Source organism: Oratosquilla oratoria, chromosome 37, assembly GCF_046742065.1.
Source record: "Oratosquilla oratoria isolate Oo_2021 chromosome 37, ASM4674206v1, whole genome shotgun sequence".
NCBI lineage: Eukaryota > Metazoa > Arthropoda > Malacostraca > Stomatopoda > Squillidae > Oratosquilla > Oratosquilla oratoria.
In genome coordinates this window covers 28,703,049-28,718,101 of record NC_134813.1, presented here as the reverse complement: position 1 = coordinate 28,718,101, position 15,053 = coordinate 28,703,049, and the positions used below count along the sequence as shown (strand labels likewise).

General features: G+C 38.8%; 1 protein-coding gene across 6 annotated transcripts in view; it reads right to left on the bottom strand.

Annotated features, from left to right (window-relative positions):
• The window catches only part of LOC143019602 (uncharacterized), a 79,498-nt gene that overhangs the window by 18,915 nt on the left and 45,530 nt on the right, over positions 1-15,053 (bottom strand). For all 6 annotated transcript variants that reach the window (XM_076175389.1, XM_076175392.1, XM_076175393.1 and 3 more), the window contains exon 2: positions 2,940-3,061. In XM_076175389.1, the coding sequence (XP_076031504.1) occupies positions 2,940-3,061 (122 nt within the window). The remainder of the gene's footprint in view (positions 1-2,939; positions 3,062-15,053) is intronic.

The following is a 15,053-nucleotide window of genomic DNA, read 5'->3' as shown; positions in this document are numbered from 1 at the left end:
GTTATCATGGATTTTAGAAACTTACTTAGTACCCTCGCCTACGAAGATCGGAACACCGTTAGAAAAATTGAAAAAGCAAACTGCAAACTGAATAATGCTGTAACTGCTGTCGACTACAATAGAACATGTATTCTCAATGCCCTTTATCCCCTATATATATATATATATATATATATATATGATATATATATATATATATATATATATATATATGCAGAAGAAATCACTTGTACGCGTGATACTAGTATGCAGACAAACCTCTTTCATTTTCCCAGTGGTTTGTCGGCATATATATATATATATATATATATATATATATATATATATATATATATATATATATATATATATATATATGAACTACTCAGTTTTCTAACTTTTCGCAAAACATGCGTTTTTTTATTATTTTATTTATTTATTTATTTTATCTTATTTATTATCATTATTATTATTATTCAAATTATTATTATTATTATTATTATTATTATTATTATTATCATTATTATTATTATTATTATTATTATTATTATTATTATTTATTCATTTATTTATTCATTTTTTTAATCGTAAGGTGTGGGCCTGTCTTCTCGATTTCAGACGGGTGCCCCACCCATGCTGGGCATGGTTTTTTGCGTGGAGACACGAAAGATGCAGTAGGGGTGGACAGAAGGGTCTGGCCCTTGTTTCTGAACAGAAGGGTTCCTACGAGTTCCTTTCAACTGATGATATTCTGGCCTTGAGATGGAGAGACAACAAGGTAGTGACACTGTTGTCTACAGATGTTGGTATGGAACCCATGAAGGCAACCAAATGGTATCACAAGATCCAGAAGAAGGTACCAAATCCTTGTCCTGGTGTCATCAAGGCCTACAATGGGAGACCATGACTAGTCAGATATGCTGACACATTTGTACAAGACACCAATGAGGGCACGACGGTGGTTCATGGAGTTATTTGGCTCTGGATCTCTGCCCCTGCAATGCCTGGTTGCTCTGCAAGAGAGACTGGAAGGCCTTGAAGGAGGTCATGCCTCTGAAGGCCTTCTGGATGGATATCCAAGTTTGCCAGGAGTGAGAAGAGCCTTACCCAAAGAGTGACATGCCTCTTTTCAGACCAGCTGCCTGCAGTAGTACCTCTAGAGAAGGGCCAGAAGGCATAACTGCCACATGAGAATATCAGATATGATATGAGGGAGCCACACATGCCGGCTTACATTAGTAATAGGCGAACCTCCAAGTACTGCTCAAAGAAGGATGACATTCACCTGTCATGCTGGATGTGTACTGTGTGCCAGGTTCCAGCACACCTAGTCCTGGACCTTCTTCTTCAAGGAGATCCAGCCACTCTCCCACTCCATCTTCCTGATGAGTGTAACAAATGCCAATGCACTCCATCCTCTATGGTCTTGTTTTCTAACCCCTCCTACTAGTTTTTGAGCAATGAACATAAATTGGTTGTATTTCATGTTTGTGATTTGTCCCCATTATTGCAATTCACATACATATATCTGCATATTAGTTATGTATACTCTTAGCATTTTGAGTCATTTTCCATAGTCATTGTATTTCTCAATGTAAATATATATTCATAGTTTTGCATATTTTTATAACTGTACACATTCATGTTACTCGGTATTTCTTTGGTTGCTTAAATGATTTACATGCAGTCGTGACAAAGGTAGAAATTGTTAAGAATTACAATCTTAAAAAATTATGAGTTGCAAAACATGAGACCCAGCTGGGGAGGTTTTCCTTACAGGCTTCTTATGATTACCGAGACCCCGGTCGACAGAGCCCTTACGAGATTAGCATGATTGTCCGCCTTACGGGCGAGGTATCCGTACGACAACATTGGTACAACATTGCACCACTTTAGTGTGCTCAAATGAAAAATGACCGTATACAAAAGTACCTAAGAATTGCTTGAAAAATTATATATATATATATATATATATATATATATATATATATATATATATATATATATATATATATATAATATATATATATATATATATATATATATATATAAATTCAAGTATTTCTGTGGGTGCCCGAAAAAGGGTTAATGTTTATTTATTCGTCTAATTTACAAATTATAGGCTATGTCAAAGACTACGGTATGCCGTATTTTCCTTAGGATATTATTTTTACATCTAATGTCTTAAAATCTACGGAATATCCGATTAATTTGCATCCGAGTTAATTTACAACATAAACTGTTCGTAATTTTAAGTATCTTTTATCAAATTTTATATTTTGAGCTAAAATACATGGATAAAAAAATTCAAGACTAGACCACGCCTGGATCATTAGTAATAATTACAAGTTAATAGAAAAATATGAAAAATGGGCAAGTGAAAGTTGGAAACCCCTAGTGTACGTATAATTCAGTCTTTGCGTTCTTAACCAACACTGAAAACATGACTCCCGTTAGAGGGAATTCCTGCAATCGGCTTTGGACTGTCCCATCCCAGAGCGGACAGGAAATGTAGGAGGCCACACAGGGTTGTACCTGCCTGAACTAAAAGAAGTGATCAACAATTGCGGGGAGAATATACCATCATTTGTTCAAATTCACTCATCTTTATATGGTGGTAAATGTTCAATATACATATTGGTTTTGAAATATTATATATATATATATATATATATATATATATATATATATATATATATATATACATTAAGTGTATTTGGGCAGGCCTCATGCAGATATTGAAATGCGGTACTGCCAAGGACTCGAACCCAGCAATCACATGACAAGTGCCGTAGTAACTTACCAACTATGCTATCAAGAGAGATATAAGTTGAGCGCAACTTTTCTTAAATATTTGTATGCTCGGGTTACACACACATGAAATTTTGCGTTCAACCCATCTCCACTATGATAGTACAATTGGAAGTATACAAACGCGGGAGAGTATTTGTACTACTTACCACTTGCAGGACCTTGAGAATGCCCGGGACTGTCTTGAAAAGTCCTGTGTTGAGAAGGATCGCCGACGTCACCGACGTCGTCATCATCCGGTGAACTGTCACTTGGGTAGACATGGTGCCGCCTTCAGGGAAGACAGAGGAAACCTCTTGATAGATATATAGAGCAATGGTATCAAAAGTGGCAAATGAAATTCAACTTGAGTGTTATGCACATATGTGAAAATTATAGTACGACTACATGTTATATGAAAAAATGGATAATGTAAGGGACCTTGGGGTAAATATCAATAACGACCTTGAAATTTATATAAAAAAAAAAAATAAATAAAAAAAAAAAAAAAAAATCCATCAAAGAAAGCAGATGTTGGTACTTTAGCGTGATATATTATCTTCAAAAGTCCAACTGTCATTAACTAATTATATATATTACAAGTCCGCCCACATTTCAAATATGTTTTTTTCAATACGGTTCCTATATCTCAAAAGACAGTGATGGATTGGAAAAAGTGCAGCGGTGAGCCACAAAACACATATCATTAATAAGAAAAGAAACATACGAAAAACAGTTGGGATATTTTTAACTTCACTCTGAATAAATAGAGACTTAGGGGGGCTTTGCACATCCCTCTAAGATTTTACAGGAAATCGATAACACTGAAATTGAAAATATTTTCACATTTAATGCTAGCTGGACGAGAAATACTGGCTTCCAGCTGTCATAAGCCTTAGCGCAATGCAAAGGCAGATTTCCTCTTGCTGAAATGAAATAGAGTTTGAGCTTCTCTCTCTCACATGAAATGCTTCTAGATTACTACCTCAGCATTTCAAGTGAGAGAGAAACTCAAAATATACTTCAATTCAGCAACAGGAAATCTGCCTTTGCTGTGCCGAGTCACCTGTTTCGCCTGCGTCTCAGTTTGTGCTTAGAACATAGATTTACCCTAGAAGTAGGTAGAAGCGATTTTGTTAACCATATTATCAATGAATAGAATAAGCAAGTTTCCCTTATTCTCCTTATCTGTTTGGCCTCTAGTTACTTGTACTCGCCGAAGTTTTAATTATTTTGGTAATCCTTTTTTTACGTCCAAGCAGAGCACCTTTCGATTATCTTTATTTTTCTCTGTTTTTAACTTGATTATTTGTCTTCCAAATGATCCTTGAAGTTCAATATTTTCGTTCTTTCTTCGGGCCACCGTCCGTCGATCTGAAGACGACCTGCACATAAACCCGATATTGTGGTTCGGTTTTGCCAAAGGTGGTGTTTTTATTTTACGTGTTTTACGCGGGTTCTGATTTGCCGTGCGGTATTTTTTTTTAAGAACGAAAAATACCAAACGTCGACCGAAGCTTTCTGTAACGGATGTGTTTACATTGTTGTATCTCAACACCAACCTTCTCCACCCTGCATGCAGCGCTTGACGAATTTGTTTATAAATTCTCTCTTCTCTACAGCCAAGCTATTTTATTTATATCAGTGACACCTCCCTGTAGCGAAGGGCCACAGAACTATTAGAAAATATGTATGGCGTTCACTATTACGAGATTTATATAAAACATCACGGTCCTGAAGACCTTAGGGCCTCAATATGACTTTCGGTCTGCCGGCAGCTGCCCCGACCAGTGACGTGGCCAGTCATGACGTCATGTCGATTAATATTGCCATGATGTCACGGGGTGCTGCAACTGAACGCTAGGCTCATGTATCCGTGAGGCGGCGACAGCTCAATGGGGCTTATAATGAGCTGTCGGGGACCTCAAGATGACCATGAAGCCGGTTGCCACTCAAATCAAGAGATGCTGGACGCTCTCCGTTTTTATCATGGTCAGGAAATTCTACAGACAAGAGGGCAAAAATTTGCGTGTATTCAGTTAGCAGCTACTGTCATGGCCGTCTGACACCCCTTTGAAGAAAATTACTTTTATCTGAATGAGATTGTCTGGAGTTTGGTAAATGTTTAAGATGACACTCGAGAATGAATTAGGCCACTGCCATCCATCAACTCGTGTACGCAGACACCAGCAGGAACCCGCTCATTGTCAGCGCCTTTTTCATTCCATCCATCACAGCGGATTTATTAATGTTGATGCCATTCTCGCAACCGGTGGATTATTTAGCGTTTCATTGGTCATAAGATATAAACCGAGGAAATGTAATGGCTGACTTAACAAAATTCGGCAAGGTTATCAATCAAACACTTTATTGAAAATAATGCTTATTACCAAATAGGGGATTAACTAAATTTGCTGCCAGTTTGTGCCTCACGTAAATGACCAGCATCTGCGGTCCTTCAGCCAGGTGACGCTCTTTACAGACTTGAAACAAAAGAGGGTCTCAATCGACCAAGACCCCAATATCTTTCCTCTCAACTGAATAAAATTGTTTGGTCCACAATTTTTCATTATGTTTCCTAGTGCCGGATCTACTAAGATGCAGTTGAAATAGAGCCCGCCAATACGCGAGAAAGCATTTTATATACACATAAAAGTAAATAAAAATATATTACTATTAACAGTATTATGGTATCGAGTCTTACTGGCTTTTTGGAAAGATCAAGCGTTCTGAACTGTGCTCAGGGTATTAGTTAACCTCAAAATGTACGAGGGCAAAAGGTCGTCGGTTTATTGGTTAGGAAAGGGGTCATTTTGCATATACATTCTAATCACCGCTCAGGGAAATCCCCCTTCAATCCAAAATCACGATTAATCACTTTGGGAAAGATTTTGTTTTTATGTACACTTATTCCCCCAACCACCCAATGATTTCATTCGACTGAAAGGATATGTCTTCATTGCAGAACAAAATAGCCTTGTACTCGTCAGAAATAAATCAAGGCATAAACATGTAAACTAGAATCTGACAGCATCACTTACACGATACAGTTGCCAACGACTGCAGCAACCCCCAAATGTAGGAATCTATTCATACAATCCAACTCTGTACTCTTCTTAAGGCACCACAACGATAATGAATGTTCACACATCCCAATGAAAAATCAACTGATCTGTTTTATTACACTGAAAAGCAGCCATTGCCTTGCTACTGCCTCCCGCCATGCGATTTTATTCGGTTGAAAGAAACCCCGTTCCTCTCAACCACCCAAATGGCTAATCCTGTAAGGAGGAGAGGGGGGAGGGATTCCTCCCGGGTGATTCAACCCTTCTGGCTAACAATAGAACAACCTTTTGCGCGTGGCAATCTACAACGATTTGGTATAAATTGTCAACGGACCATTGGTTTCTGAAAAGACACTAGGTTTTTACCATGCGACAGTCTGAGGGCGTAGCACTCACCACCTTTCCATAGAAACGCAGTGAGGTAATATCACAGACACTGTCAATTCCTGGGCCACACTTACACGTTTTGTTCTGCCTAATGCCACATAATTTCATTCAGCTGAGGGCTGAAGGGGACTTTGTCCGTATCGGTGAAATATTGACAAAACCAAATAGTTCATCAAGGGGTATTTTTCCTTGATACGTGACCGGTGGCGGAGATAGGAATAATGACACTTGGGAGGAATGTTCCCAATCAAATAATGTTAGGATATGAAAGATTGGTACTGAGGTTTCGTAACTATTGAAGCAAAAAGAATCTAGTGAAATTACTTATTTAAAGGAACTACCAGGAAGCTGAAGCAGACTATATGGGCTATGCAGCAATATGCATACTAACAATATTATCCTGTGCTGATGTCAAGACAATAAATTTTGTCTTGGTGTAACATGTGTTTTCATTTGGGCGTGAGAGGGAGCTTAGGAGGAGAAAATTTGTCTTTTTTCACTCAACCTCGCTTCCCGTTCTCAAGAACAACCATAAGGACAACATCGGCCAGATAGGAAACTATAGACAAATGGATCTGCCTCTATGCCTGCACTCCATTGTGCCAACTCCCCCAATTTTTTTTTTTTTTTTTTTTTTCCCTCACGATCTTCCCAGTGCGTGCAGGGATACCTGACTTACATCCCTTGGGAAGGGACCAACAACGAATTGCTGAAATGATACATCCTTAAATAATATTTTAAATAGCTTAGTGTGCCTTATATTTGTTTCATTCTCTTACGTGTATGCATCACTTTTTCTTTGTACTATAGTTTGTTATTTTGTATCGCAGCTTAACTACTACCTTCAAACCAAATGCCACATTCCGCAAGCCTGCTAACACTATTACAAGTGAGTCGCACTCAAATCGACGAGCCGGCTCGCTTGTGAGAATAGACAAGGCTATTTGAGAGTCATCGTGCTTTGGCAACATGCATATGACACATTATTGTAGTTGACAATCCCGAGAATGGTAACGTGGGGTGATTTTCTCCGGAGTGAGAGTGGTGGTCACGTGCACTCGTGACGGAGGGGGCAGAGCTTGGCGACCTCAATACCTTCAGTGCTCTGTCAGACTCGGTGGAGGAACTTGCCACCCGGCTCTCTCGCGTTTTCTTTTTCTTTTTTCTTCTTTCCGGAATCGCATTTAGGGTGAATTTCTCCCGGGGGTACTAATTGTCCCATACAGATCGTAGGAGACCTGGAGCGATGGGCCTCACCCGGGCATAGTCAACGAACCCAAGAACACATCTACAAAAAAAGAAAACTCAATCTGACCAATATTTTTTTCTTTTGTGATTTTTTTTTTCAATTTGTGTTTTTTCAATTCAAAAACAATTATAATGCAAAGGATGATTTTATTTAAATTGTGTTCAATAATAGAGTAAGAGTTGTATTTTCTTTGCTTTCAAAATAATTTCCATCATATGTGTTTTATTTCAAAATCTAATTCTCGGGAGAAATTCTCCCGGGGTTACCTTTCAGGTTTCGAAAATAGAGGGTTACCATTCTAGGGATTTAAATTAAATAGTCAACGTTTTTAGTGACTCTTTTGAGGTTTTAACAAATTCAATCAGTTTAAAATTTTGATATCTTAGATGCATGTAACTCGATTTTCATGGATCTCTCTCTCTCTCTCTCTCTCTCTCTCACACACACACACACACACACACACACACACACATACACAAACACACATACACACTAATAGACAAAATATATAATGTAATAAGCTGCTCACTCAATGAAGGAAAAATACCCTTAGACTGGAAAAATGCTAGTATCGTACCAATATATAAGGGGGGAAACAAGGAAGACCCAACAAATTACAGACCGGTCTCCCTTACAAGCACGGTAGCCAAAAATTGTGAATAGGTTATCAAAAATAAATGGAATTACCGACACTGGAGTAAAACAATATACTAAATCCGAGATGTTTTAGATTTAGACAGGGAAGGTCATGTGCCACAAATTTGATCAGTTTCTACTTAAGGCTAATAGATATAATACAAGAAAGGGAAGGATGGGCTGATTGTGCTTTCCTAGACTTAAAAAATGCTTTTGATAAAGTACTACACAAAAGATTATTAAGAAATCTGGAAACCATAGGAGGGATACAAGGTAAAGTACTGAAATGGAAGGAGGATTTCTTGCATGGAAGAAAAATGAGAGTAGTGCTCAGAGATAAGAGTTCTACTTGGGAAGATGTGATTAGTGAAGTTCCACGGGGATCAGTATTGCCTCCGATAATGTTTGCTATTTATGTAAATGACATGGATGAGGGTGTGGAATGTTAAATGAGCTTCTTTGCAGATGATGCAAAACTGTTAAAGAAAGTGAGTATTGAAACGGACTGCGAGTCGCTGCAGGGGGATCTGAACAGGGTTTGGGAATGGAGTCACAAGTGGGAAGTGGATTTCAACATTAAGAAATGTACCATAATGGAAGTTGGAAAAAGTAAATATATATATATATATATGTATATATATATATATATGTATATATATATATATATATATATATATATATATATATCAGGACAATATAAAATCGGTACAAAGGAAATAAAGTGGAATCTGAAAAAGACCTAGGAGTAATCATCACAAAGGACGTGTCCACTGATAAACAAACAAAATTGTCGGGGAAATCTGCAAATTACTAAGAACAATAAAGGTGGCTTTTACCTACTTGGACGAAAAAATTGTGAATAAAATACTAGTCACACTGATAAGGCCAAGACTAGAGCACGCAGCAATACTATGGTCACCCAGTGCTAAAAAGAATATAAGGAAAATTTAAAGAATCCAAAGAGCAACTTTCAAAACTGTCATACGAGGAGAGATTGTCAAAACTGGAATTACCGACACTGGAACAAAGAAGAGAAAGAGGTGACTTGTTGCCCATCTATAGAATCACGAGAAATATGGAAGTCCTTGATAGAGAAAACTTACAAAATTTTGATAAGAGAAATACAAGGGGGCATGAAAGGAAGCTCAAAGAGGACAGTTATAGAAGAGACCTAAAAAAGAACAGCTTTCCACACAGAGTGGTGGATACATGGAACAAACTGGACGAAGCAAGTGTGTAAACACCATACACGAATTTAAGAGCAAATTAGACACTGCGAGATACAGAGACGGGACACCACGAGCGTAGCTCCCCTTCCCGTAAGATACAACTAGGTACAATTAGATAAATACACACACATATTTTTTTTACAAGTTTGGTTGGCTATTAATATATACCCAATAAGCACTAAGTAGGTCGTTCTCCGAGCAACCTGTCCCCTCCACACGAGCCAACTCGCACCCCCTCCAAACCTTTTCTGCGCCGCCTCTGCCTTTCCGCGCTTCCCCCCTCCCCCCTTCCCCCTCCCCATCACATTTTTTGTTGTCACCCTCCCTGCCCTTCTCTTCCTCTTCCGCCCCACAACCAGCCCCGCCCCTGCGTCGACCCCATTCTCATTAAACATTTATTGTGCTGGTGTGTATATATATATATACCTATACATACATATATATATATATATATATATATATGTATATATATATATAAGTAACCACTAGGAAAAGTCAACTAACAAAGTAGAAATTACATCTTCAGTGCTGATACAAAGAAGGAATTATAAATTGAATTTATAATTCCTTCTTTGTATACGAAAGCGCTCTGCTTCGTTAGTTTACTTTTCCTAGTGTTTACTTACGCATTTGTGTACACACGTTCCTAGTGTTTTTATTACATAAATATATACATACACTTATATATATATATATATATGTATATATATATATATATATATATATATATATATGTGTGTATATATACATATACATATATATATACACACACTGGGGAATAATTTTTCCAAATATTGAAGATTTCTTCATTCTAGAGTCTTACGAGAGAAGGAAGGAGCAGTGAGGGAGGGAGGAAAAGGCGGGTAATAAGAGTTAAATAAATGTACACACCATTCTAAAGAAAATTTATGGTCCAAGGGCTTGAAAAAATGCACAAAAAATGAAAGAGAGATGACGTCAGGGGACGGTGTGTAAATAGTGATGGTGCAAAGCGGGGGATGGGTCATACACAAGGCTATATTGAAGTACATGTATTTATAGTAGTTGCCCTTTGCCACGCTGGTGCAAACTAGTGGTGTACGGGATGAGTGAGTGGTGCAAGTGGAGAGGGCCACAGTCGGGTGAGGAGTCAGTGGTGGTGCAAGGCCCAACAAAGAGGTAGTTATATGTCGTCGTAAGAAGAGAAGTGGGAGGAGACAAACGGGCTGGTTGTTCACACTTCTGGGGGGCTCGCTGTCCCAACGGAGATGAAAGTTGTTGCCGTGTCCCATTCGCACTCTGCTGAATAAAGTCCCGTAGCGTTAGCCTAGACAGGAGCATTAAATGTATCAAATTTGATACATTTATGAGGTCGAAAAGATGTCGGAATCATTGTCCCACACACCCCTTTTTGACGCCAGAAGTATCCGCCCCTTTCACGCCCACCCAACTCTCTGGAGAAGATTCGTGGCCAGTGTTTTCAACTGCCACGCTCAACCTCTATTCCCTTGACACCAGAGTGATAATGTTGTGTTGTTGTGAGCCGTCTTTTATGTGCCACCTGTTCCTGCATTGGGTACGAACCACAGGAGGGGGGCAAAAACTCCCCTCTGCCCGAAGGAGGGTGGCAGGGAATGCACCTGAACTTATATACTGGTTCTTCCGCGGTTTTCGAACTGAGGTTCACGGACGCACGAGACTATCCTGGGGCACGCGCGCTCTCATTTCGTAAACAATCGATGCACATTTCTAAATTATGTTTTTTTCTTTCTTTTGTGTATATTTTGTAACTGATCCTGACAATTCTCAATAATCTGATTCAATAATTTGCCAAGTAGTCATAAAACAATTTAAAACCTGTATTTTAGGAAAATTTTACGGCGAATATCAGAATTGTTTTTAATGTGACCAAGGAATACAATCAGGTATTTTTTTTTAACATTTGAAATCGCTTGGTTATCAACTAACTTCCCGGGTGATGTCCTTGGTTTTAACATATCAGAATTTTATACAGAAATTCCAAGTCCATAAACTCTTTCCGAACAGCAAGAAAGAGGGGAGAGACAAAGAAGAGAGGGACCTATGGAGGGACCCAGCATACGGAAATAAAGGAGACTCGTAGTGGGAGGAACGGGAGGGGCGGCGACGACGACGACGGTACCCCCCCCCTCGCCCCCCAGCAGCCGCGCCGCCGTTCCTGCAGAAGAGGACTGACTGGCTGTTGCTCGGCGGCGGTGTAATGTCTGCCGTCTTTCTTTCCGTGACCTTTTATGGCAAGGAAACGTTCTACTCAGGCGGAGGTGGAGACGGAGGGTGCAAGTGAGTCTCAATGGTCGGCCCGTGATGGATTCAGGTGGGGATGGCGATTGGGATGGTATAGGCAAGTTACAGAAATACTTAATTCAAAGTATATTCACCCATCCTTTGAATAGTGTATAGACACTGTATACATTTATATATATATATATATATATATATATATATATATATATATATATATATATATATATATATATATATAGATAGATATATGTATGTATATATACATACACAACTCACGTTTAGTTTGTCAATATATGTATATACCTATATACCTACTTAACTCCCGAGATTTTTCATCTGCGAATGATACCCTCTACCAACGCGGCTATGAGCACAGGAGTCAACAGCTCTTAGGATGAAAGTAGGAGGAGGAGGAGGAGCAGGAGTAGGACGAGGGATATCGCTCCTCGCACCACCGAGAGCAATGTGATGATAATGTGTAGTAGGTACGGGAGGTCACACTTCCTCACCTACCCCTCCGTAATTGGTAAACTAGTGAATCAATCACTTGTAAATTCAATCTCAAACGGCTGTATGTGTGTGTTCGAAAAAAAAACGGTGCTGCATATCATATTTGTTAGCATTGTGGTTAGGTACATAAAGTCAGCGATAAAAGGGTATTTGGCAACTTTCAACTAGTGTTTCTATTCTTGGACACCGAAGAGGAGGGCTGATTTTTCTTTATTCCTTTGAAATTGGGTTTCCGTCTAGAGTAGAATTCCGGAAGATTTCGCTCATCTTTATAGCAACCTCAAGTGGTTGGAGAAGGAAAGGTTTGAACAATAATAGATAATATTTTCATCAATCAAGATTTGCAGATAATACTACTATCACATCAGAAACGACATAAGATCAGCTCAACATGGAAAGTCTCAAAGTAGATTTGAAGATGAATGAGGACAAAACGAGCTTGATTTTCAATTTTAAAATATCAAAGTAAAACAAATGTAATCATTGGCGACAACCATGAAGAAGTTGAAGAGATCGTGAAAAGTAAATAAAAAGACGCATCAATATCAGTTGGAAAATGTGAAGTAAATATAAGAACATGTAGGGCTCTCTACCTAAATGTCTGAAACACAAAGTTTACAATCCTTTCATGATCCCAGCTATGATCCATGAATATGAAACTTGGAAAGTGACAACGGCAGCAGAAACATAAACAAGGGAGTTCCAGAAAGCGCCGGAGAGATCAATGGTTGCAATAAGATGGACAAGAGGTGCTAAATTGTGGAGGCGATAAAAGAGCAGAAATAAAATTGGGCAAGGAAGGTATCCAAAAAGGATCATAGGAGTATTGTATTGCATTGTATTATACTGCAGGATAAAATAGAGAAACCCGCACTCAGAAATACGGGTCCCAGAGATAAGAAAGGTGTGAAGGAACAAGTCATATCGGACCTGATGACACATAAGAGTAATCACTCGGCAGGACGATACGCCGTGGTAAGAGATGTATAAGGACGACGCAGAGCTGAGTGCCAAAACCAGATGTTACAATAGAATTAATCATAAGGTATAACAAAGGTCAGGTAAACTAATAAGAAATAAAGTACCTTAATCTAAATAAAGTCACTTTGTGACGAAGTAGAAGGTACAAAGTCAAGAAGTAGAAAGAATAGGAGAACATATAGAAATGGTTAACTCAATGACTCTACTTAATCACAGGACAGACAGGAAAGAGGGACAGAAAGAGGAGGACAGACAGGAAAGAGGGACAGAAAGAGAAGGAGGAGAGACAGGAAAGAGGGACAGAAAGAGAAGGAGGACAGACAGGAAAGAGGGACAGAAAGAGAAGGAGGACAGACAGGAAAGAGGGACAGAAAGAGAAGGAGGACAGACAGGAAAGAGGGACAGAAAGAGAAGGAGGACAGACAGGAAAGAGGGACAGAAAGAGAAGGAGGACAGACAGGAAAGAGGGACAGAAAGAGAAGGAGGACAGACAGGAAAGAGGGACAGAAAGAGAAGGAGGACAGACAGGAAAGAGGGACAGAAAGAGAAGGAGGACAGACAGGAAAGAGGGACAGAAAGAGAAGGAGGACAGACAGGAAAGAGGGACAGAAAGAGAAGGAGGACAGACAGGAAAGAGGGACAGAAAGAGAAGGAGGACAGACAGGAAAGAGGGACAGAAAGAGAAGGAGGACAGACAGGAAAGAGGGACAGAAAGAGAAGGAGGACAGACAGGAAAGAGGGACAGAAAGAGAAGGTCAGAGAGTTAGAGTGCTGACCTAGGGCTACATGGACTTGTGAAACTAACTTACATTTTTATTAGTGTTATAACGGAAACAAATATGGAAATTTGTAATTTTGGAAATGTATTGAAAAACTAAACAAAATATCTTATTAGCCAAGCTATCTTTCCAAGAGGCGAAGTGTTAGTTGACTGGACGCCGCGAAATGGAAAGCCTGGAAGTAGGAAACCAGACATAGGGTGGAGAGACGATAGAGAAGTTTGCAAGAGTGGCGTGGCAGAGGTTGGCGTAGTCATACGACACATGAATGAGGATGGGAGCGGCATTTGTCCAACAGGATACTCCGAATGGCTGATTGGTTGGCATGATGCACATAAAAAATACACATCAAACATACAATACACACATACACACAAACACACACACACACACACACACACACACCAACACTTTATGAAACAAAAAAGGGTATACATAAAGTGTTGGTATAACAAAAAGTGTCGTGAAGCTATAGAAGAGACATAGCCTGGAAAAGATGGAAAAAATACAAAAAAAATGGCAAATATACATCAAACTAAGAAACGAATATGTAAAAATACTCAGGGAAGAAAAAAGAAAAGATGAAAAAGACATAATAGACAAATGCAAGGACCAACCTAAACTATTCTATAGATGTGTATATAGCAAACTAAATGACAAACACGAAATAGTGAAACTACGCGAAGGAAATAAAGAATATATAGATGATGTAGAAATGGCTGAAATTATGGTCAAGCATTTTAAATCTGTATTCACGATTGAAAACTCACAAAATTGGGAGGAAGGACAGAAAGACACCCCCCCCCCCTTGAAAGAAATAAGGGAAAAAAAGAATTGACGCCAGAAAGTCACACGGGCCGGATGGAATTGCAAATTGGATATTGAAAGTATGTATAGATGAACTAACGGGCAAAATACACAAGATAATTGATTTATCACTAAAAAAAAATTAAAAGTACCCCCAAAAACTGGAAAAATACAAACATTTTACCAATACACTAAGGAGGGAACAAAGAAAATCCAACCAACAACCCTTTCAAGTACTATAGCAAAAATATGCGAAATAGTTATCAAAAGTAAATGGATTAAACACTTGGAGGAAAACAAAGTACTAAACCCAAAACAATTTGGATTTAGATGTGGAAGATCATGTGCCACAAACTTAATATGCTTTTACTCGATATTA